This window comes from Gopherus flavomarginatus, chromosome 4, assembly GCF_025201925.1.
Source record: "Gopherus flavomarginatus isolate rGopFla2 chromosome 4, rGopFla2.mat.asm, whole genome shotgun sequence".
NCBI classification, from domain to species: Eukaryota; Metazoa; Chordata; order Testudines; family Testudinidae; genus Gopherus; species Gopherus flavomarginatus.
In genome coordinates this window covers 204,572,957-204,598,525 of record NC_066620.1, presented here as the reverse complement: position 1 = coordinate 204,598,525, position 25,569 = coordinate 204,572,957, and the positions used below count along the sequence as shown (strand labels likewise).

At 45.0% G+C, this 25,569-nt stretch overlaps 1 protein-coding gene across 1 annotated transcript in view; it reads right to left on the bottom strand.

Moving 5' to 3' along the window:
- The window catches only part of LOC127048826 (cytochrome P450 2K4-like), a 43,343-nt gene extending 26,744 nt beyond the window's left edge, over window positions 1–16,599 (bottom strand). The window contains exons 1-4 of the mRNA XM_050948848.1: window positions 16,310–16,599; window positions 12,789–12,951; window positions 10,093–10,242; window positions 4,067–4,227 (exon numbers count right to left, since the gene is read on the bottom strand). Coding sequence (XP_050804805.1) covers window positions 4,067–4,227; window positions 10,093–10,242; window positions 12,789–12,951; window positions 16,310–16,495 — 660 coding nt within the window. The 5' untranslated portion in view covers window positions 16,496–16,599. The remainder of the gene's footprint in view (window positions 1–4,066; window positions 4,228–10,092; window positions 10,243–12,788; window positions 12,952–16,309) is intronic.
- Between the last annotated feature and the right edge of the window lie 8,970 nt (window positions 16,600–25,569).

The window sequence follows — 25,569 nt, the reverse complement described above, 5'->3', positions numbered from 1 at the left end:
CAGTCATGGCCTTCCCACCTGACGCCTGGTAGTCAACACAACACAAGCCCCCAGCAGGCACCAGACCACCACCCTATCCTTGACTTGCTTGTCGGTTCCTCTGTCTTAGTCTCCCCTGCAACCTCCCCCCAGAAAACTCCCACTGAAACTCCCCTGTTTACAGCTCTGTTTGCTGGTCACTGTGCCGCTGCAGCTGTCTGTGCTGCTGCCTGACTGGCTGGCTACTTATTTAGGACCCCTAATCAGGTAAGCCCCGCCCCCTAATCAGGGCTCCGCTGCTTTCCCAGCACACTACCCCTAGCAGCCTCCACACACACAAATACAATCCACAAACTACAAACTACAAAAACCTGCTCCTCCAACAGAACTCCCACTGAAACTCCCCTGTTTACAGCTCTGTTTGCTAGCTCCTGTGCTGCTGCAGCTGTCCATCGCTGGAGTAGCAATAAGATGGACATCTGAAGGCAAGCGAAAACAAGGCCACCTGAAAACAACATAGTGAAGAGCTGTGGAAGCTGAGCTGAAAAACCTGGGGCACAGCTGGGGAACCATTGAAAGACTTGCCAAAACCAGACAGGAGTGGAGGAGGTTCATCGCTGCCCTAAACACCGAAGGTGTAGTGGGAACATCATGATGATGACAGGAGATTTGCTTGTTTTTAAGATTGGTTTTCTCTGAATTGCTTTTGTTCTAAATAAATAATACTTTCTTCTAAGGAGGCTTTTCGGTTGATAATTGCTACTGTCATTGCCCCGGAGGGAACAGAATAGCAGGGTATAGACGTAGGCCAGTAGGCACACCAGATCATCTAGTTTGATCTTCTACACATGGGAGGCCACTCTAAACCCTAGCCAGTTACCCCTATTTGAGCCCAATAACCTGGATGAGATTAAACTATTGTGTGCCATAAGCAGAGATATTGTGACAATTTTTAGAAAGGGTGAATGGGATGACTCAGATAATTGACATTGATCCCAGGTAAGATAGCGGAGCAGCTGATATGGGACTTGATTAATAAAAAATTAAAGAAGGGTAAATTAATTAATGGAAATCAACATGGGCTTATGGAAAATAGATCCTGTGAAATTAACTTGATTTTTTAATAAGATTACAAATTTGTTTGATAAAGGCAATAGTGCTGATGTAATAAACTTAGACTTCTATAAGGCCTTTGACTTGGTACAGCAAGACATTGCATTGCTTGGTAAACTGGGTGCAAGCAAGTGCTATTTGTTTTAGCAGAGCCATCCCTAGGGGACGATGAACTGGGGTAACCACTTTGGGCCTTGCACTTTAGGGAGCCCTGCAGGACGGCGCAATTGGCTGGTGCCACATGCAGAGCTGGCGCTTCCATTTAGGAGACCTAGGCAGCCGCCTAGGGCACCAGGATTTGGAGGGGTGGCATTTTGCCGTTCTCGGTGGCAATTCTGCGGCAGGGGGTCCTTCCGCGCTCCGGGTCTTCGGCGGCAATTCTGCGGCGGGTCCTTCTCTCACTCTGGGACCCGCTGCTGAAGTGCCCCGAAGACCAGGAGCGCGGAAGGACACCCCCGCCGTAGAATTGCCGCCGACTGGGAGCGGGAAGGACCCCGGCCTACGGCACCAAAAACCCTGGCACCGCTCCTGGCCACATGGGCAACATACTAACTGCTGGCTAGAGGAGGCTAGCTCAGTGGTTTGAGCATTGGCCTGCTAAACCCAGGGTTGTGAGTTCAGCCCTTGAGGGGGCCATTTGGGGATTGGTCCTGCTTTGAGCAGGGGGTTGGACTAGATGATCTTCTGAGGTCCCTTCCAACCCTAATAATCTATGATTCTATCTATGAAAAACCCCACCCCTTCCACCTGAGGGAAAGCTTCTGCATTTGCTCCAGGCTCCACACCCACCTAGGGACGGCCTTGCATTTTAGTATAGCTAAATGTAAATGTATGCATCTAGGAGCAAAAAATGTTGGTCATACTTTCACAATTCAAGAAGGATGTTGAAAAATTGGAGAGATTTCAGAGACGATCCACAAGAATGATGAAAGGGTTAGAAAACATGCCTTATTGACTCAAGGAGCTCAACTTATTTAGCTTAATAAAGACAAAGTTAAGAGGTGACGTAATCACAGTCTATACTTAGCTACATGGGGAACAAATGTTTGATAATGGGGACTTCAGTCTAGCAGAGAAGGTATAATATGATGCAAAGGCTGGAAGTTGAAGCTAGTCAATAAGAAATAAGTGGACATTTTTTAACAGTGAGAGTAATTACCACTGGAACAATTTACTGAGGGCTGTGGCGGATTCTCTATCATTGACAATTTTTAAATCAAGATTGGATGATTTTCTAAAAGATCAGCTCTAGAAATTATTTGTGGGGAGTTTTACAGCTTGGATGATACAGGAGGTCAGATTAGATGATCTCAATAAACCCTTTCGTCTTGGAATCTATGATCAATGAATCAAGATGTACCAATGCCCAAGGCCACTGCATAGGTCAGACCTGAATGATTGTGGTTGTTAAGGTGGGGAGTGCAACCCAAGACCTTGTCTGAGAGTGGGAGAATTCCCAGATTCCATCTTGAAAGGCAGATGATGGCCTAGGGTATGAGACCTAAAGAGGCTGTGCTCAGAGAGACCAGAGGGGATTAGAGTTGCTGTTAGTCTGGGAACTGAAACACTCTGTTTTTCTGGAGCAGAAGGATTTTACCTGCATTTCCACTACCACCATGCGGTGTAAAATGCTAGCAATTGACTGCCTGGAAGTCCTAAATCTCTATAGATTTGTTATAATACAAACTCATTTCATCTACATATATAAATATATGAACTACTAAGGAATTCATTTCAGAGCTAGTTTGGTTCATGTCCTCCAGACTTTATACACAACTGCCACTGAACTTCAAATGAATTATTGTCAGACAGTTTTTAATGGGTTTCTTATTAAGGAGCTATGTAGGGATCCAGAAGAAGTAGGTTCAATTCCCAGCTCTGTCACAGACTTCCTACCTTACCTAGGGCAAGTCACTTAATCTCTCCATGTCTCATTTCACATCTGTAAAATAAGGAAACTAGGGGCTTGGCTACACTTGAGAGTTACAGCACTGGTGGTGGCTCTACAGTGGTGCAACTCACTCCCCGTCCGCACTGGCAAGGCACATACAGTGCTGTATCTCCCAGGCTACGGCACTGGTTGTACTCCACATGGATGAGAGGAATAAAGAGAACAGCGCTGGTGCTGCAGCGCTGGCGCACCAGTGTAAACAGTGATTAATCTTACTACGCTGTAACTGACCTCTGGAATTTTCCCATAATGCTTTTAACTAAAGAACTTTCTTTGTTTTTTTGTCAACTCGGGGCTCCGGAGCTGCTTATCTAAAAAACAAACACAGCAATTGTTTGCTCGAGCAGAGGCAGGCAAGGAATGTCCACAGCTAGTGTTTGCTTGAGGAGAGAAACAGCATAGTGGGGAGGGAGGGAAGGGAGTCTGTCGGAGCAGCTGCTTATCTGGTCTGAAGGCTATTTGCATTTAGTGAATGAGAGAGGGGTGGGGGAAGTGGTCGGAATTTGCAAGGCAGGGAGCTGAGAACAGTGTCAGCTCCAAAAATCCACTCTCTCTGTCTCCCACCCCTCCCTGTCACACTCCACCCCACCCCCCTCTTTTGAAAAGCACGTTGCAGCCACTTGAACGCTGGGATAGCTGCCCATAATGCACCACTCCCAACACCACTGCAAATGTGGCCACACTGCAGCACTGGTAGCTGTCAGTGTGGCCACACTGCAGCACTTTCCCTACACAGCTGTACAAAGACAGCTTTAACTCCCAGCACTGTACAGCTGCAAGTGTAGCCAAACCTTAGTATTTCACATGGATGTTGTGAGGATAAATCCATAAATATCTGGCGGACACCCACTTACTATGATGGTAAGTGTAGGAGTGTATAGCTAGATAGACAGATGTATTATCCTCAATTTGTTGAACTATTCTGATTGGTATAAATGATTTGATGTCCTGTAAGTATACAGCACAGTTACTGTGGGTGTACTGCATGCATTTGAATAGTGACTTTAAAATCTCCAGAATTACCGTAATTGATGGACTTCCAAGCAGTCTGATGTTTTCATTTATCAAACTTAGTAGTCTTAAGAATATGGGATTTTTGTAGTCAAACCGTTCTCCAAGTAATATTGACACAATGATATTGGCAACTGCACCATTCATAATTGTAGCGATATCAAAGGGCTTTCCTAAAAACAGCATTCAAATACAAGAAGAGATTGTGCAAAGAGTGCGGTTAATAGTGAGTTATTACAACGTATTTCTGTTACGGTAGTACCTAGAGTCGGCAAATCAAGATCATGGCCCTGTTGTGATAGACACTGTAAAGACACATAGTGAGAAACAGTTCCTGCTTCAAAGTGCTCACAACCTAAATAGACAGGAAAAAGGGTGGAGAAAAGAATGATTATTAATTCCCATTTTACCGAGAGAACTGAGGCAAACAAAGATTAAGTGGCTTTCTTGAAGATTGGCAGAAGTAGGCATTGACCCCAGCTCTACCTGAGGTCCAGCCTAGTGCCTTAACCACTATCACAGGCCAATGGTCCTTTTCTGTGACACTATCCAAGCTGCTGGGTTTGGGCCCATCTGCTGGCTCTGTGATCTTTTAAGCTCACATGGGTCTGAGTAGGCTTCTGGAACTTTCTTCAGCCTCTAGGCTCGCTCCCTGGGCATAGATTGTCTGGTACCCATTCTCAGGAAGTGGGATCCTGTTAGGGTTACCATTCGTCCATGTTTTCCCAGACGTTTCCCTTTGTTTTTTTGTTGATCCTCTGCCCTTCATAGGGTTGCCAGCGTTCTAATGGCACAAAACCAAACATCTCCGCAGCACAGCCTGCCATGCCCCCTCATCCAGGCCCTGCCCCACTTACCCCATCCCACTCTGTCCAGCGCTCTCTCTCTTCCACCCTCACTCACTTTCACCAGGCTGGAGTGGGGGATTGGAGTTGGGGTGTGGGAGGGGCCTGAGGGCTCTGGATGAGGGTGCAGGCTCTGGGTGGAGTCAGAAATGAGGAGTTCAGGGTTTGGGAGAGGGCTCCAGGTTGGGCCAGAGGGTTGGAGTGCAGGGGGAGGGGAAGCGGGGAGGACTCCAGCTGGGAGATGCTGCTCTGAGGTGGGCAGGGCCAACTCCAGGCACCAGCAAAACAAGGAGGTGCTTGGGGTGGCACATTTCTAGGGGCAGCATTCTGGCACTGGCCATGATAGGTGCCAACTCCAGGGCATAGGGAAAAAGTGCCCCTGCAGCCACCCCAGCTCGCCTCTGCTACACCTCCACCTTCGCCTCCACCTGCTTCCCTGAGCGCACCACCGCAGCTCCGCTTCTCCCCCCTCCCTCCCAGGCTTGCTGCACACAAAACAGCTGTTTCACGAGCAGCAAGTCTGGGAGGGAGGAGAAGCCGAGCGGCGGGGCACTCGAGGAAGGCAGCACTGGTGGAGCAGAGGTGAGCTGGAGCGGGGAGCAGTTCCTCTACCCCGTTACTTCCTGCACCCCACTACTTTAGCTCACCTCCACTCTGCCTGCACCCCTGAATGCGCCACTGCTCTGCTTCTCCGCAAAATGTGGGGTTTGGGGTACAGGAGGGGGCTCTGGGCTGAAGGTCTGGAATGCAGGAGGGGATGAGGGCTCTAGCTGGTGGTGTGGACTCTGGGGTGGGGCCAGGGATGAGGGTTTTGGGGTACAGGAGTGGATTCAGGGCTGGGGCACGGGGTTGTGGTGTGGGTTCCAGGAGGGAGTTTACATGCAGGAAGGGACTCTGGGCTGTGGCAGGGGTTTGGGGTGTGGGAGGGGATTCGGAATCCCGGTGGCGCTTACTGCAGCTCCCAGGAAGCAGCTGCCAGGTCCCTGCAGCTCCTAGGCATTTGGGCAGCCAGGGAGGCTCCATGCGCTGCCCTCATGCCCACAGGTGCCGTCCCCGCAGCTCCCATTGGTTGCAGTTCCTGGCCAATGGGAGCTGTGGGGCAGGAACTCAGGGTGGGGGCAGCGCACAGAGCCTCCCTGGCCACCCACGAACCTACAGGTCACAAGGACCTAGTTATCGCTTCCAGGAGCCACACAGAGCTAGGGCAGGCAGGGAGCCTGCCTTAGCCCCGCCCCCCCCACCCACAAAGCCCCCATGCCACCAACCAGAACCACCAGAGTCCCTTTTTGACTGGGTGTTCTGGTCGAAAACTGGACACCTGGCAACTCTAGCCCTCTATCCAGGTGGATTTTTCAAATCAGAGGAAATGTCTGTTTTTGCGAAGCAGATATTGCAGCTGAGAAACAGCAGGTCTCTGTGCCCGGACTGGTCCCTGCCCTGCAGCCACAGCTGCCGGTTCCCACCAACGTAGGCCCTGGCTCCCAACCCTGGAGAAGGGGAGAGTTACACAAGGAGGTGCTGACTGGTGGCTGGTACTGTGTCCTGGATCTCAGCCAGCCACCCTGCCACCATGACAGGAAGCGACATTCCCTCCCATCTCAGGCATGAGACTGCAGATCTCCCTCCAGCAACCCCCATATAGCCTCTCCAGTACTCCGCAAATACCCCTTCCCAGTGCACACACACCCCTCCAGCTTCCCCAAACTATATCCTCCCTCCACCTCCCCATATGCCTCAGTTTCCTCACCACTCGAGCATTCCTTGGGATCTGTTCAATGTCTTTTAGGGTCCCAGGAAGGGTTGCCAGATGCCTGGTTTTCAACCACAAAGTCTGGTCGAAAAGGGGACCTGGCAGGGTCTGGTCAGATGCACTGACCAGACATCAAAAGTCTAGTTACAGCTGGGAGTGTGGTGGGATGCAAGCCCCTGGTCATCAACACATGCCAGCCCCTGTTCAGCCAATGCCACCTCCTCTCTGCAGGCAGGCAGGCTCTGAGCCAGGCTGCAACTCCTGTCCTAGTCCCATTGCAGAGTGAGCCCAGCTGAGAAGAGGGTGGGGGGTAGAGATGATCCAGTGATGAGGAAGAGGGAGGGAGGAGAGCAGAGAGCGACAGGGGAGGGGGAGAAGGAATGAGTGGGGTTGTGGCCTTGGGGAAGAGGTGAAGCAGGGGGTATGGCCTCAAGGGAAGAGATGGGGAGGGGATGGGGCCTTGGAGGTCTGGTTTTAGCAAACAGAAAGTTGGCAACTCTAATCGGTCCCCTCTCATAGACCTCTCTTCCCCAGGTCAGTTTTCTCTTCCTGTTCTGGTTGGTGTGACAGAGCTGCTCACAAACAGACCTGCTCCTTTTGTAACTTCTAATCCCTTTGGTCATGTGAACCTCCTGGTCAGCCTCAAAACCTCCCTCAGGTAACCTAAAACTTCTCTCAGGTGGTTACCATTGAACAGAGTCCACACTTGAAAAACTGGTTTTACTTAGGTTGCTACCATGGCATTGTTCTGCTAGGGGAAGGCTCATTCAACTGACAATCCTCAAAGACTGTCCCATTCAGAGGCAGACATCCAGACACCAGCCTGTCTCTCCTTAGCCCAAGAAGTATGATTCAAGAATACACCAGAGGGCAGCCATAAGGGCATAAATATGCAGAGAGCTGATAAAATCAAACAGCATTCACGAACGTATATAGATAAGTGCCACAGGTCATCACAAAAACCCAACTAACTCTAAGAATCTAACAGCTGTCTACTGCAATTCACAGAAATGGTAAAAAGCCAAGCAAGAAGTAATACTGAATAAAAAGAAAACTAATTGTATATTAGTGCCCAGATCCTCAAAGGTATAATGATTTCAGTTGGAATTAGACACCTAAACATCTTTGAGGATCTAGGACTATGTGTCCTATTCTAGGGTATCTTGCATTTCGGGCTCTATGTTAAACTAGGGAAGCAAACGTGTTTGTTTTATAAATATTCTGTTCTTGCAGTTACCTTTCATTTCAGTTCCTGGTGCCTCTGAACTAATCAAAGATTGTCACTAATGGAGGAACCGCACATGGAAGGACACATTTTGTCCACTGAAAATCTGGTCCAGTGTTTAATAGATCTGCTCAGGTGGCTCTGTCATAAACAGATAGCTAAGGGTTAATGTTTCTTTTACCTGAAGCACCTGACCAGAGGACCAATCAGGAAACCGGATTTTTTCAACTCTGGGTGGAGGGAAGTTTGTGTCTGAGGTCTTTGTCTGTCTGCCTGCTTTCTCTGAGCTTTGGAGAAGTAGTTCTGCTTTCTAGTCTTCTGTTTTTCCTTCTCTTCATTTTCTTTTTGTTGTTTTTCCATTTCTCAGCGGTGGGCCAACTCTTCTTCTGCTTGCTTCCTTCGGTGGGCCACCTCTTCTTCTTCTAGTTTTCTTTTGTGTGCTGCCTCTTTGGCTGCCTGTTCTCTTTGGTAGGCTGCCTCTCTGATCTGTTCTTCTTTTTTTTCATCTCCATCTCTTTTTGTTTTATTTCCAGTTGTCGCCTGTGTTCAGCTTCTTTGATTTGTTCTTTGGCCTCAATTTTTGCCTTAGAAGTCATGGTTCCTGTTTTCTTGGGTTGGGGTGCCCTCCGGTGTTTATTTTCAGAACTGCAGGTTCTCTGTTGCCTCCTGAAGTCTGCCTAGCAACAGTGCCTTTAGCTAATTTTCAATGTTAAGTAAACCTGAAAAACCACTTTATTTGCATTTATATAGTGCTGGTAATGACTCTCAATGGGAGTGCTATTGTGTGACAAAAGACTCTTAATAGCACCTTAATGATTTCTTGCTTAACATGCAAGCCACAAACTGCCAGAGAGAGCAGAAAAAAAAATTCTCTCTGGTTCCCTTTTAAAACCAAACTGTTTCTCTCTGCTAAAAAGCCCTTAGCAGAGAAAAGAAAAATATAATATTCCTACTGGCTTCTGGATTCTGTCTATATCCCACCGCTGCCACCATGTCATAACCTTAGTCCCAGATTTGGACCTTAGCATCCAAAATATGGGGGTTAGCATGAAAACCTCCCAGCTTAGTTACCAGCTTGGACCTGGTACTTGCTGCCACCACCCAAAAAATTAGAGTGTTTTGGGGCACTCTGGTCCCCCTGAAAAACCTTCCCTGGGGACCCCAAGACCCAAATCCCTTGAGTCTCACAACAAAGGGAAATAATCCTTTTTCCCTTCCCCCCTCCAGGTGCTCCTGGAGAGATACACAGACACAAGCTCTGTGAAACTACACAGAGTGTCTCCCCCTCTCTGTTCCCAGTCCTGGAAACCAAAAGCACTTTCCTATTCCCCCAGAGGGAATGCAAAATCAGGCTAGCAAATCCAACACACAGATCTCCCCCTGAATTCTTCCTCCCACCAATTCCCTGGTGAGTACAGACTCAATTTCCCTGAAATTTCCCAGTAAAGAAAACTTCAACAGGTCTTAAAAGAAAGCTTTATATAAAAAAGAAAGGAAAAATACATACAAATGGTCTCTCTGTATTAAGGTGACAAAATACAGGATCGATTGCTTAAAAGAATATTGAATAAACAGCCTTATTCAAAAAGAATACAAATCAAAGCACTCCAGCACTTATATTCATGCAAATACCAAAGAAAAGAAACCATATAACTTACTATCTGATCTCTTTGTCCATACACTTAGAAACAGAAGACTAGAAAGCAGAACTACTTCTCCAAAGCTCAGAGAAAGCAGGCAGACAGACAAAGACCTCAGACACAAACTTCCCTCCACCCAGAGTTGAAAAAATCCAGTTTCCTGATTGGTCCTCTGGTCAGGTGCTTCAGGTGAAAGAGACATTAACCCTTAGCTATCTGTTTATGACAGGCTCACAGTGCATGGGGCCTTACATTTCCAGGTCCCATAGATTGGGGATCAACAAGGGGAGGGGCTATGGTTGCACACTTTTTAGATCGAAAGGCTGGCTTCAGCAGGCCATGCGTGCCCAGCAGAAAGAGAGAGCAACAGAGGGGTGTAAAATCTCACTGCTTCACAAAACGCTTAGCAGTGCAACCAGTTGCTGAAAAAAAGATGTCAAAATCAACACAACATGGATGGTGACATTTCCTAAAAAGGTGGATGTTGGATGAAATGATGACAAATTTTGTCTGGGTGCCTCTTCAAAGGCACATGCAACAAAAATTAGAAGTGTCTATGGAGTGAAACACACACACACCTTTACGAGATTCAATATCCTTCATCAGAAATCCACACTCTTCAACAATCCGGTCCTCTGTGACCCTCTTGCCCACTCCAAAGTCTCGTAAGGTCGTGAGAGTAAATCTTCGCATCACTTTCCAGTTATTGCCATGAGAAAAAACAATACCTGAAGTGGAGGGACAGCTTCAAGTCAGCAGAATAATTAAAATAAATACTAATTAGAGATATAACCTTACACCCAGGACATTCATTCATTTTCATGCGCTATAGAGCTGGAGGAATTTGGGGGTCAAAATACAGACAAAAATTTTCATTAAAAATCTGATGGATGAAAATGTTTGCCCAGTTACACATCTGATAAAAGAACAGATTTTGGTCATGAAAATTTAATCTACATGTTTTTCTTTTTTTTCCATCCCAGTATCATGGACATTTTGAAATGAGAAACATTTCCTCCAGCTTTAAGACATACCATAATAAATTAATATTTTTTGATAGCCTACAGTAATCAGAATGGTTTTGGCATGATATTGATTTGCTATGTTTTGGCAGTGTGATAAATTAGATGAAAGAATTTATCTAAGTTCTTTAAATTGTAATTTTTGAAACATATTTATTGAGCTTTATAATCACTCAGTCTAGCAAAAACATCCAGAAAAATCACTATCTCAAGCATGGGCCAAATTCAGAGGTCATACGCAAGGTGGCATTAGTTACATTCCCTTCTTCTCGATCCCTTTGAACTCAGTGAGGCCCTGATTCAGGAAGACATCTCTGTTTAGTAAAGTATTCAGCACATGCTCAACTTTAAGCATAATTTAAGTCCCATTGATGTCAACAGAAGTTAAATACATGCTTAAAGTAAAGAATTTGCTTGCGTACTTTTCCAAATAGGGAAGATTGTCTGCCCGAGACCTATTTACAACCATCCTACCAATGCTTAGGAGAGGATAATTACTTCAGTTCTGGAATTAGCTCTGCGTGGGCATAGAATTCCATTGCATGGAGCTCATTGCAGGATTGGGGCCTATGATGGTGACTGAGGATCCAGGAGGAGAGGCAGGGGAAGGTGTAAGTGAAACTAGAGAGGATACCATTTCCATATTGTCAACCCCAAGCATTAAAAATCACCAGTCAGGTCTCAAAAAATCATAAGATTTTGAAAAGAAACAATTTTTTAAAAAACAACAATCTGTACCCGCCTTCTGGGTTTTCAGTCTTTCAGATTCATATTTTCAAGCTTTTACCTCAACCAGATCTAGTGTAACAGGGGCTTTCACGGCTGATACAGAGGGGATTAAATCAAGCACCTACAGTGCTAAAAGCACTAGCAGCTACTGTTTATGGCTACACTTACAGCTGCACAGCACTGGGAGTTAAAGCTGTCTTCGTACAGCTGTGTAGGGAAAGAGCTGCAGTGTGGCCACACTGACAGCTACCAGCGCTGCAGTGTGGCCACATTTGCAGCATTTGCAGCGCTATTGGGAGTGGTGCATTATGGGCAGCTGTCCCAGCGTTCAAGTGGCTGCAACGTGCTTTTCAGATGAGGGGGGTGGGATGGAGTGTGACAGGGAGCGTGGGGGAGAGAGAGAGAGTGGATTTTTGGAGCTGACACTGTTCTCAGCTCCCTGCCTTGCAAGTTCGAAGGACTGGAAGATACACAGCACCAACCTTCAATCATTTTAAAAGTTTTGACCCCTTCCCCCACCCCTCTCTTATTCACTAAATGCAAATAGCCTTCAGACCAGATAAGCAGCTGCTCCAAAACGGATTCCCCCCTCCCCCCTCGCCGTGTTGCTTCTCTCCTCAAGCAAACTGTGAACATTCCAAAGGAATCCCCCTGCCTGCCTCTGCTCGAGCAAACGAGCTGTGTTTGTTTTTTAGATAAGCAGCTCCTGGAGCCCGGAGTTCACAACAAAACAGCAGAGTGGCTGAACAGGCATTCTGGGATACCTCCGAATACCTAGGAGGCCAATTACAGCGTTTTTGGTGGCCACGCTTGCGGAGCAGTGCTGCATCACCAGCGCTGCAATGCTTATACCCCAGGCAGAGCAGGAGTACAGCCAGTGCTGCAGCCAGGGAGTTGCAGCGCTGTATGTGCCTTGCAAGTGTGGACGGTGAGTAAGTTGCAGCGCTGTAAACCCACCACCACCGCTGCAACTCTCCAGTGTAGCCAAGCCCTGAGCTAAACAGACACACTCTTGTAATTTGGGATTGTAACAACTCACATCCTCTGTGCAGCAGCACAGTGTGGAACCTGTAACACACTCACCAGCAGCTTCCAATAGAAACTTTAAAAAAAATACAAGTAGATGTTTTCACATGATTCCAGGAGCTGGGACTTTATGAAAAACACTCAGTATCATGAGGCTCACAACAATATCATGAAAGTCAGCTATTCTGCCATTTCAGTGTACATCTCCTTTTGCTTCTGCAGCATGGGACCTCAACTTAGCCTCCCTTAGACATGGGTACAGGGGTATGACTAGTTCTAAGGAACTCATGGCTTATTAAGGCTGTTTCTGCTCTCACTCACGCCACTTTTAGCCTCATGTCCATGGGCTTCTCTGAAGTTGCTCCTCATTTATGCTGATTGAAATACATACTGATCCAAATTGGAACGCCAGCCCCTAAGCCATTCGTTCCCTCTACAGAGAAACCATTCCACTTGTTTGAGTAAGTTAGGCTTATGAGTAACAAGAAAACTGTCACCATATCCTTTTGAAATCTCTTCAAATACTGGGACTTTAGGTCTCTCTGCAAATGCATCTGCCTGGTTCACAAGAGCCTCCTTCATCGTCTCATATCCCGACAGCACCACCATTTTCTGACATCCGATCTGAATGCTGAAGACTGGGCCATATTTTTTTGACAGCTTAAATGGGGAAGAAAATACAATGACTTAAAGAAAGAAGTGAAATTCACAGCTGGTGCAACACTATTTTGCCATCATGACTGTATGTTATTCCAATGTCAAATTCTTTCCTAAGTGCAGAGAAAAGGAACCAGTGGTTAGTAATAACGTTATCATTTGATCTTTTAATGATTAATTATGATGATAGGTATTTAAGTGTCTACAAACATAAAGTGTCCTCAAAGGTATTTAAGTGTCTACAGACATCCTGATATTAGCTTTGTCTTATATACACAATTTAATAATAACAAACAAACAAAAAACGTGTCCTGATTTTACAGACTTGCGGGCTGGTCACCCTATAGTTCCCAAAGTGTTCAGTCCAGACTAGAACTTCATTATGCTAGATGCTGCATAAATACAGTCACTGTGACAAAGATCTTACAGTCTAAGTCAATCTGTTCAGATGAAGAGCATGAAAATATAGGGACAGATTCTTGTTTGTACGCAATATCCACAGGGTGCAGCTCAGCAGGGAATAACAGAAAGTGAAAAGGAGCTGGTTGCACCTCCCTGATCATAGACACATAGAATCATAGACAATCAGGATTGGAAGGGACCTAAGGAGGTCATCTAGTCCAATCCCCTGCTCAAAGCAGGACCAATCCCCAATTTCCTGATCTGAGATCCAGTTCTATTGCAGCTCAGAGACAGAGTTTAGAGCAGTCATGGGGCTGCTCTAAAGTATGCTGGCTGGATTGGTTCTCTAGGTTCATTTGCACTAGTTAGAGATAGTTGGAGCACAGCAGCTCACCAGTCATACCCCTCCCATTTCTTTGCCAGATGCTATGTGGGGTGGTGACCCAGGAGCCAGAGATATTAGCTCTACGCAGATCTGAGGACTCCTCCATGGTGAAGGAGCTGCCCAACCTGTTAATCAGTTTAGCCTCATTTTGACCTTAAAAGCTTAACTCCATTTCTCATGTTACCGTTTTCCTTTTGTTTCATGTTTTTCAGATCAAATCTCCTCCTCTGCTGGCTCAAAGAGGTGAGGAGAGTTTGGTTTCAGAGTCTTTAGTTAGCATTGAAAATATTCTCATTGTTTATGTGTGCACACACATCCATAAGTCTGTTTGTAAGCCGTATTTCACAGGTTTGTTTGGTTCAAACTTGAAGTTGATTATTTTGCACTGCATATATATTTTCAGATGCCTGGACTTCTGAGTCATTTCATTGTCTGCACTCATCTTATAAAGCAATTGTATAAAAAAATACAAGTATTCAACAACCACAGGAGATTCACAGTTAATGAATCTAGCTAATTATAAGCAATACCATAGAGCCAGCTACACTTGTATAAAACCAGTGTAACTCCGTTGATGGTAATGCAGTAGGGCTGCCAACTTTCGAATCGAAAAAACCAAATACCCCTGCCCGGCCCCTTCTCTGAGGTCTCGCGCCTTCTCCAAGGTCCCACTCCCCACTTGCTCCAGCTCCCCTCCCTCCATCGCTCGCTCTCCCCCACCCTCACTCACTTTCACTGGGCTGGGGCAGGGGGTTGGGGTGCGGGTGGCGGGAGTGAGGGCTCCGGCTGGGTGGTGCGGGCTCAGGGGTGGGGCTGGGGATCAGAGGTTTGGGGCAGGGAGGAGATCTGGGCTGGGGCAGGGGGTTGGGATGCGGGAATGTGAGGGCTCTGGCTGGAGGCGCAGGCTCTGGGGTGGGGCCGGAGATCAGGGGTTTGGGGCAGGAAGGGGCTAGGGGCTGGGGCAGGAGGTTGGGGAGCTGACACTCTGTGCGAAGGCAAGTAGCAGAGGGGTAGCCATGTTAGTCTGGATCTGTAAAAGCAGCAAAGAATCCTGTGGCACCTTATAGACTAACAGACGTTTTGGAGCATGAGCTTTCGTGGGTGAATACATGCATCTGAGGAAGTGGGTATTCACCCATGAAAGCTCATGCTCCAAAATGTCTGTTAGTCTATAAGGTGCCACAGGATTCTTTGCTGCTTGTGCGAAGGCAGCGCATGAAGCCTCCCTGATCACTCATGTGCCTACGAGCTGTAGGAACCTGGCAGCTGCTTCTGGAAGCTGCATAGAGCCAGGACAGACAGGGAGCCTGTCTTAACCTCGGGCTCATGCCGCGTTGCCAACCAGACTTTTAACGTCCAAAACCAGATGCCTGCCAACCCTCTGATGCAATTACTCCAATGTAAGGCTGGTGCAGCTGAGAGCAGGATTTGGTAAAAAAAATATGTTCTCAAGTCAGGGTTCTGTATAATTTTAAACATTTCAGTTCAGTGTGAGTATAAGATTTCAGACTTTTTATCTATGTATCTAGTAGAGGCTTGAATACTAAATGATAAATATAGTGGGTGAAATTCATCCATTGAAGTCAATGGTGTTGCACCAGGGAGCTATTTGGTCCACTTTGCTTGTAAAATTTGTTGTGGCAAAAAGTAATTTAGACAAATATTCAAAGAAATGGTCAAACAACACAACTCTGTCCCCTCTGAGCCTGCTCTTTAGGGAAGGCATGTATGTTTGTGGATACGAACTTGCACATGCTGTTACAGTACTGAAACACATAAACTGCATAGTAAAATGTCTAACTTCTATTTGAGCCCAGAATTCATAGTGGCTAGACTTATTTGTTGATGCAAATGTGTGCCCCCAAAGTGGAATCTATTCAGATTCCGCTGAAAACCAGACCTTCGTGTCAGTTTCTAGCATGCAGGAGAATGACTAAGTAGGTCTGTAAAATTTATGCTAGAGGTGGCAAGTATAAGCATGTGAACATTTATATACAATGCTGGGCTCCTGAATATGACTGATGTTAGAGATCCATAACATTCCAAAGTAAATGGACACCATCGGTGAAATCCTGGTCATATTGAAGCCAATGGGAGTTTTCGTACTGCCTTCAGTTAGGCCAGGTTTTCACCACAGGTTTCTATCTCAAAGCCAGGGGTGGCTCTAGGCATTTTGCCACCCCAAGCATGGCAGGCAGGCTGCCTTCGGACCCTGCCGCGGACCCTCCACAGGCAAGCCTGCAGGAGGTCCGCCAAAGCCACGAGACCTGCAGACCCTCCGCAGGCAAGCTGCCAAAGGCAGCCTGCCTGACCCCTTCGCGGCGACCGGCAGAGCGCCCCCAGTAGCTTGCCATACCAAGCATGCATTTGGCCTGCTGGTGCCTGGAGCCACCCCTGCTCAAAGCTCTGTCTCTCTTGCTCAACCCGCACAGGGTGAGGCAAAATAATCCTATATTTAACATTGCTTTACACATCAGGGTAGTAACAGGTAGAAAGGATAGAGGATACCCTCTGATCTTGGGGCTAACAAGGTTTGGTGAACAATGTGATAGTACAAACATTAAAATAATTTACCTCCAGCATAGTCCAGTAGGGCCTCTTCAGGTCCATTATATGCAGATTTCCAATGATGGGTAAAGGCTTTGGTCCCGGGGGCAAATCCTCTCTGAAGCTGCTATTCCAGAATTTTTCAGTTTTCATAATAAACAGAATAGTCAGGACAAAAAGTAAAAATATGGAAATGGGATCCGTCCACTCCATTGCCTTTCAATAATCAAATTGCTGCACAGGGTAAAATGCAAGGGTGCAATAAAAATACGATCAGTGTCCGTAGACAGAAATTAGCAGCGTGAAGCACTAAAAAAAGTCAGTCCAGTTAGTGATTTAAGGAAAGAGTGAAACTGCAAACTCTGCAAAGTTTATTAACAGATTATCCCCTGAAGCCAGAGGGCTGGTCAAATGCAAGTTCCAAAGCTGGATGAATTGAGCTCTGAAGCTGGGATGTTTCCAAAGTGTTCAGCACTGGTTTAACTCTACTCCCTTTGAAATCTGAGATATTTACCACTGGCTTCAATAGGAACAGAATTGGGCCAACACTGAATAATTCTGAAAGTTCCACTCCACTTCATTCAGTCAAATTCAACTGCCACTCCAATTCAGACCTCGTATGATCTTCATGAGGGCCTGCTTTAATCTAACCTGGGATTTTCAAAAACCCTACAGGAGTCAGGAACCCAACTCTTACTGACTTACAATGGAAACTAACTGCCCAATCCTCTTAGATTCTTTTGAAAATGACTGCTACAAAGGCCAAATTCTGGTTGCCATATTCATATGGGTAGCAGTAGCAACTCACAGAATCGTGCCCCTTGCATTTGCAGATTCCGGATGTACGGGGAGATTTTGGCGAACCAGCAAAATGCCTGGTCTACCAATAAATTAGAATATCCATGATTATGCTTATTGCCAAAAACAGCTAAATCAGTAGGTCTTAGATATGCTAAGGCTGTTACAGAGGCCTGCTAAGCAAGAAGGTAGGAGAAGAGGGTTGAGGCCAACAATATTTTCCTTCTGGATAAGATCTCTGTTGAAATTGCTGAGGTATATGTTTTAGAAAAAAAGGAAGCTGATCTGTACTTGCTCTTCTGAATGTGTTTGTCCTCAAAATATGCGGGCAGGGCCAGCCCTAGACCAAACAGTGCCCAAGGTGAGGAGATCTTTGGTGCCCTACTCCATTTATTAAACTTTTTAATACCCTATTTTTATTGCATCTGTAGCTCGTTTCACGACTTTGATTCATGTTTTGCTTATAATTAGCTAGATTCATTAACTGTATATCTCCTGTGGTTGTTGAATACTTGTATTTTTTTAATATACAATTGCTTTATGAGATGATTGTAGACAATGAAATGACTCCGAAGTCCAGCCATCTGAAAATATATCTGCAGGGAATAAATCAGCTTCAAGTTGAGAAATACGGTTTAGAAAGACTTATGGGTGTGCGTGCACATATAAACAATGAGAATATTTTCAATGCTAACTAAAGACTCTGAAATCAAACTTTCTCTGCCTCTTTGAGCCAGCAGAGGAGGAGATTTGATCTGAAAAGCATGAAACAAAAGGAAAGTGGTAACATGAGAAATGGAGTTAGGATTTTAAGGTCAAAATGAGGCTAGACTGATTAACAGATTGGGCAGCTCCTTCACCATGGAGGAGTCCTCAGACCTGCGTAGAGCTGGTATCTCTGGCTCCTGGGTCACCACCCCACATAGCATCTGGCAAAGAAGTGGAAGGGGCTATAATTGGTGTGCTGCTGTGCTCCAACAATCCCTAGCTAGTGTAAATGAACCCCGGGGACTAATCCAGCCAGCATACTTTAGAGCAGCCCTATTACTGCTCTAAACTCTGTCTCTGGGCTGCAGTAGAACTGGACCTCGGATCAGCTAGGTTCAACCAGCTCCTTTTCACTTTCTGTTAGTCCCTGCTGAGCTACACCTTGTGGACCACTAGCCATAGTTTGCCATTCCAGGACAATGGGGGCGGCGGGAAGTGCCACGGGACGAGAAATGTGCTGGCCGCAGTTTCCCACCACCCCCGTTGGCCTGGGATGGCCAGTGGGAGCCATGGTCTGCCGAACCTGCCGATGCAGCAGAGAAACAAACTGGCGAACCACGTGCCAGAGGTTGCCGACCCCTGGTCTGAAGTAAGTCGGATGAAATTCAATAAGGACAAATGCAAAGTACTCCACTTAGAAAGGAACAATCAGTTGCACACATACAATATGGGGAATGACTTCGTAGGAAAGAGTACTGCAGAAAGGGATCTGGGGGTCATAGTGGACCACAAGTTTAATATGAGTCAACAGTGTAACACAGCTGCAAAAAAAGCGAACATCACTCTGAGTCGTATTAGCAGGAGTCTTGTAAGCAATACACACGAGGTAATTCTTCATCCCTACTCCACGCTAATTAGGCCTCAACTGGCATATTGTGTCCAGCTCTGTATGATATATTTCGGAATATGTGGACAAATTGGAGAAAGTCCAGAGAAGAGCAACAAAAATGAGTAAAGGTCAAGAAAACATGACTTATGAGGTAAGACTGAAAAAACTGGATTTGTTTAGTCTGGAAAAGAGAAGCCTGAGAGGGCCTATGATGACAGTTTTCAAGTACATAAAAGATTGTTACAAGTAGGAGGGAGAAGAATTGTTCTTCTTAACCTCTGCAGATAGCATCAGAAGCAGTGGGCTTAAATTGCAGCAAAGGAGGTTTAGGGTGGACATTAGGAAAAACGTCTTAACTGTCAGGGTGGTTAAGCACTGGAATAAATTGACCAGGGAGGTTGTAGATCTCCATCATAGGAAATTTTTAAGAGCAGCTTAGACAAACACCTGTCAGGACTGGTCTATATAATATGTACTCCTGCCACGAGTGCAGGGGACTGGACAAGATGACCTCTCAAGGTCCCTTTCAGTCCTATGAATCTATGCTTCTATGAAAGCACCAGAGTGCTTGTTTGAAAATGTAACACATAGGCAACGAAGGCTGGTGTCACTGGTCAACTGGAGCCAGGACTCGACATCTTAACAGTGAATGAGAGAAGATGGGCAGGATGGGAATGGTGGTGAAGGGCCTTGAGAGTGAAGACTTGATACATTTGAGAATTGGTCCAAAATCAATTAGATGAAATTCAATAAAGACAAAAACTGCATTTAGGAAGGAAAAATCAATAGCAAAAATACAACATGAAGACTCATTGACTAGGCAACAGTTCTGCAGAAAAGGATCTGGGGGTTATAGCGGATCATAAATTGACTGAGAGACAACACTGTGATGCAGTTGAAAAAAAGGCAAATGACATTCTAGGATGTATTAACAGGAGGGTCATATGTAAGTGGCAAGTGATAATTGTCCCGCTCTGCTCAGCACCGTGAGGCATCAGTGGGAGCACTGTGTCCAGTTTTGGGCACCAGATGTAAACAGAATGGAGACAGTCTAGAGGAGAGCAACAAAAACGGTAAAAGGTTTAGAAAACCTGACCTATAAGGGAAGGTTGAAAGAACAGAGCCTGTTTAACTTAGCAAAGAGGACGCTGTGGGAGATCATGATAATAGTCTTCAAATGAGTAAAAGGTTTTTATAAACAAGGCACTGATCAATTGTTCTTCGTGTCCTCTGATGGTAGGACAAGAAGTAACCAGTTTAGTTTGCAGCAAGCGAGATTTAGGTTGAATATTAGGAAAAATCTTCCTAGCTATAAGGATAGTTAAGTAGAACAGGTTATGTAGGAAGGTTGTTGTGGAATCACAGGTGGGGGACGAGAGGTGCTGGGAGGGAACTCCAACCCCAGAGTTCCCACAGAGTCGGTGCCTATGTGTGGAATCCCTGTCATTGGTGGTTTTTAAGAACACAGTTAGACAAACACCTGTCAGGGATGATCTAGGTATACTTAACCTTGCCTTGCCATGGGGCATGCACTAGATGACCTCTTGAGGCTCCTTCTGACCCTACGTTTCTATGATTCTCTGTTGGAAGCAATCAGAAGGGGAAGCCACTGGAGGGATGCAGAGAGGGGTGACATGGTCAAAGCAATGGGCTAGGAAAAGAATCTTTCCTTGGAAAGAGGGACAAGCAGGCCACTTTGAAATGCACTTTCTATGAATAGTCTTGCCAGGAAAAGTCAATATCTCAAATATTTACAAAAAGATTGGTGTACTTGGTCAAAAGGAGCCAAATTTCCTGTGGATTTTTTCTTTGTTGCTGGATTATTTCCCAGCTGCCCAGACATGCATACCATTCACGTGAGTCACAAAAGAATGAGAGAATTAACTACAAATCTGGTTGCCCTAAACAGGAGAGGGACATCAGCCGACCAACCATTTGATGTTCCTGGTCGGGGAAGCAAGCTGGGATCCAGAGCAACAGCTGTCATGGCCCAACCAGCCTAAAACATCTGTGTGTGACTGACTCGCTGCCCTGCATTCTGAGAACATCAACAAAAGCTGTATTTCCCCACCTGTCCTATCTTATCTCTTCTCTCCCCTCTGTTTCTGTGTGTTTTGCCAAAAGCAGAAAAGCAAATATATTCCCAACTCAAAACTGGACAGAAATAATCTGTTTATCCCCACCAAGAAGGACTGTTTGATAGAATAAGAAATTTTAACCAATATTCAACCTCTCTCTCAAAAGAAAACCATTGACAGATTTTCATTGTTTGTTTTGCATAATCACTCCATTTCAGTTGCAATGATTTTTCCCTTGTTCTGATTCTTTCCCTTTTGTACATTTCAATCAATACACTTTTAACCATTGGCATGAATTTCCTAATGTGTTTGCCATAATAGTAGGCAGGCCCAGGCCTCTGTATACCAAACTCCAAACCTTGCTTAACACTTTTTAATGCTGAACAGTGACAGGGTCATTTTAACATCTTTAGCTGTTTGGGCAACTCACCGTAAGTTGGGCAGGACTTGCATATATAGACCACTCACCACCAGCTCTCATTTACATCACTACAGCTCTACTGGTCTCAGTGGGGTTACTCCTGATTACAATGAGATGAGGTCAAACTCTGGCAACCTATGTTCTGGAGGACCCAGAGTTTGGTTCTATAATAAAGCAAGGGTTTTGTTGTTGCTGGTTTTATTTTTATGTTTTTTCAGTTGCTTCCCCTAACTCCTTTCTCTTTGGCTCTTATAATAACCACACACAAAACCATTGCCTGCACATCTCAAACTCCGTTTCTGACATTCACAAGATCATTCCTTTCCAGTTCTACTTGGTGGCTTCTTGCCTGAAGGCTGCTTCAGGGCATCACAGGAAAAATCTTTCATGCATGAAATTGACAGAGTCAACAGAGAAGCCTCAGTTGCAAAGGCATTGAAAACTCTTTGACCTATGATTAGTAAAGGATTTTATTTCACAATGTAGCACAGCCTGTTCCTGTTTGATTAAGTACAGAAGGGCATGATCTAGTGGTCTGACGCAAGCCTGGGTGCTAGGAACTCCTGAAAGCTGAACTTGTATGTGGCCTTGCCAGCCTCTGTAAAAATGAGGAATAGTACTCTTGCATCTCGGGATTGTTGGGAAGTTCTGATGGTTAAAAATAGGACTGTGCAAAGATGGAAGTTCTATTCATAAAGGCTTTTGAGATTCCCCCATGGGGGAAAATTAAAAAAAAAATGTTTTGTGGCAATTGAAAGATTTCAACAAAATCAAAATGTTTCATGTCAAAAGTTGTCATTTTAATTTTGTACTATATTATCATATAAAATATGTAATGTAATACAAAAAAATAAAATTTCTAAACAAAAAGTTTCAGAGCAAAAAAATCAAAATATTTCACTGCAAAAATGTAAAAAATGTCACTTTTTTACATTGCCAGAACTTACTTTTCCCCAGTTTTCTTCCAGAACAAAATTTCAGCAGACTTGACACGATTTCATGAAGCATTTCAGTTTTAACAGAAGGTCATGTTCCAACAGAATATGTGCCGTCAAAGTTTCTGCAGTGAGCTCTACTTTAAATAACTGTCTATTATTCTTTGGCAAGCCAAGTAATAGGATAGGTTACTTGTGTTTTCAGAAGTTCTCTATTTAGTTTTGATATTGACAAATAAATGTTTATAAGCTCTAATATTGTCTCCATTATTTCTGGAAACAGAGACAGATTTTGGAGACCTTACAATATCACTTTAACATGCGCTTGTGCACCTCTCAAAGCCACAATGCTCAGCCTTTCTTAGAGATAACTGATTCCTGATCTCTATGATATTTTCTCAGGCAAAGTCCAAGAAGAGATCACAAGAGTTATAGGATCAGCCCAGCAACAAATCGAACATAGAACTAAAATGGATATGGATGCAGTTGTCCATGAAAGGCTGGTTGTGGGTGTACCCAACCTCACAACATATTTCAGTAACCCACACCTAGCAAAACTTCTAATGTCACATAGAGCAGGGGTCAGAAACCTTTTAGAAGTGATGTGCCAGTCTTCATTTATTCACTCTAATTTAAGATTTCGTGTGCCAGTAGTATATTTTAATGTTTTTAGAAGGTCTCTTTCTATATGTCTAGAATACATAACTAAACTACTGTCATATATAAAGTAAACAAAATTTTAAAAATGTTTAAGAAGGTTCATTTAAAATTTAATAAAATGCAGAGCCCCCGGACCGGTGGCCAGAGCCCAGGCAGTATGAGTGCCACTGAAAATCAGCTCACGTGCTGCCTTCATCTCACGTGCCATAGATTGCCTATCCCTGACATAGAGTGACAGCACATACAGTCCAACAGGGTGTTAATGTTCAACAGATCACGACTTTTAAAAGGCATACTGTGTACAAAACATAACCTAATTATAAGACAGTAGTGAATATGTGCATTCCAGAGTGCTGCTTTGAAGCATAGAGTTTTACAATGACTTCTCAAGCCCTACATTTCTGTGATTCTATATAGCAGTTGTGACCCGGATGGGTTATTATCCACCTAGATCTGGCTGGGAGGTTGCGATCATTCCTTTCTAATGAGGATCTTGCTAATCCTCCATGACTTTGTCACTTCACTATTAGGCTACTTGGATACATTCTATGGCTCTGATTAAGGTGATCATCAGTTGACTTAAATGGGATTTAAGCACTTGCTTAAAGTTAAGCACTGTCTTGAACTGAAGCCTATCTGGGTATGTCTACACTGCAATTAAAATCCCATGGCTGGCCCATGCCAGCTGACTCAGGCTTTGGCTAAGGTGCTGTTTAATTGCAGTGTAGATGTTTGGGTTCAGGCTGCACCCCAGGCTCTAGAACCTGCAAGTTGGGAGGGTCCCACAGCCTGAGGCTAAGGCTACATGCAATTAAACAGCCTTTAGCCCAAGCCCCGTGAGCCTGAGTCAACTGGCTGGGTCAGCCATGGGTGTTTAATTGCAGTGTAGACAGACCCCATTGAAGTTACACTGTAAATGAACACAGAAGCTGAAAAAAGTGCAAATTGCGGCAGTTTGCTTATATGTAGTTTTTCATCCCGACCACAGGGCCCCAGTGTGCTGTAATGTGCGCTGTTGGTCTGTGGGGGCAGTATAAGATGTCGATTTTGACTAGAGCTGATAAAATATTTTTTGCAAATGTTGCCTGATTTAGGAGGTTAATGTTATTAATTTGGATAGTATGGGCTCTAGGCTCACCAGTTCATCTAATCAGAAGATAATAAGGCTCTTGTGCCAGAATCAGACTACACAGAGTTTGCAAAGAACCCTTGGGGGTATGACAGGATGCTCACAGTGAGACCAATATAGTCTTAAAGACTTTTATTGAGATAAATGGAATTATAATCAACTAGTAATCAAATGGTAAAATAATCAGAGTTCCAAATGCAATACAATTATTCTAAAGATACATATAGCATTATATACTATACAACTTTTGATTAATATATTGACCAGCCTCGCCTCTGACATGCCAAAAGAGTTCAGGTTCAGGTTCCTTAATTCTCTGAGTGAGAGGTGCAGAGGTTAGAAGAAATTAGAGCTAAGCACTATTGAAACTAACTTAAGAGTTTTACTGAACTAACTAACTGACTTAAAACTGTGACAAACTTCCTCCTCTACCTTGGTGGGTCCTGCGCTTATTGACTGATTTGCTCACTTCAGTGATCTTCCCCTCTTGTGGAACCCATAGTCTGGGTCAACTCCTCCTGTGTCTGATCAGGAGTTGGGAGGTTTGGGGGGGAACCCAGGCCCATCTTCTACTCCAGGTTCCATCCCAGGGCCCTGTGGATCACAGCTATCTGTAGTGCCTCCTGTAACAACTGCATGACAGCTACAACTCCCTGGGCTACTTCCCCATGGCCTCCTCCAAACACCTTCTTTATCCTCACCACAGGACCTTCTTCCTGGTGTCTGATAATGCTTGTCCTCCTCAATCCTCCAGCAGTACACTCTCTCACTCTCAGCTCCTTGCCCTCTTGCTCCCAGCTCCTCACACACACTCCTCCTCTGGTTCCTCCCTGCCTGACTGGAGTGAGCTCCTTTTTAAACCCAGGTGCCCTGATTAGTCTGCCTTGATTGGCTGCAGGTGTTCCAATTAAAGTAGCTATCTCCACTGCCTTCTAGAAAAATCTTAATTGGCCCCAGGTGCCTTGATTAACCTGGAGCAACTGCCATTTGGTTACCAGGGTCCTAGGGATTTGTTTAGCCTGGGGCTAACATACCTGTGTCTCAGTACTTTACTGTAGCCATCTGGCCTTGCCCCATCACAAAACTTAAAATTAAGACCTCACAGACTAATAAAACAAAGAACTAAGAAGCTTGGATCTTTGAAAACTTAGAAAACAAGCCCAGAAGCTCCCTTGGCATGGTGAGGGCATGGGTGCTTGAGCCCTCCTATGTCCAAACTTAGTTTCCTCATCCACTGAAATGTTGGGGTACACTTACTCCATAGGCTGTTATGTTTGTACAGATAGATGACATATACGTAAATATTAATGACATTAGCTCATTCTCACCTTTGTTATTTTTATCCTCCTGATTATTTTGATTCTTTCCTTGTGGTGTACCTATAAAGTTTACAGAGGGTATGAACTTAGGAAAACCTCCTATGCCAACCTGCTTCAGCGCATCCTTTATCTATCTATGTTAAAGGTTGCAACCATGTATGGACGTCATGCCTTAACTCATCACTATCTATCTAGGTTGAGGTAGGCAACCTGTGGCATGGGTGCCGAAGGCAGCATGCGAGCTGATTTTCAGCGGCATTTACACTGCTGGGGTCCTGGCGACCAGTCCAGGGGGCTCTGCATTTTAATTTAATTTTAAATGAAGCTTCTTAAACATTTTAAAACCTTAT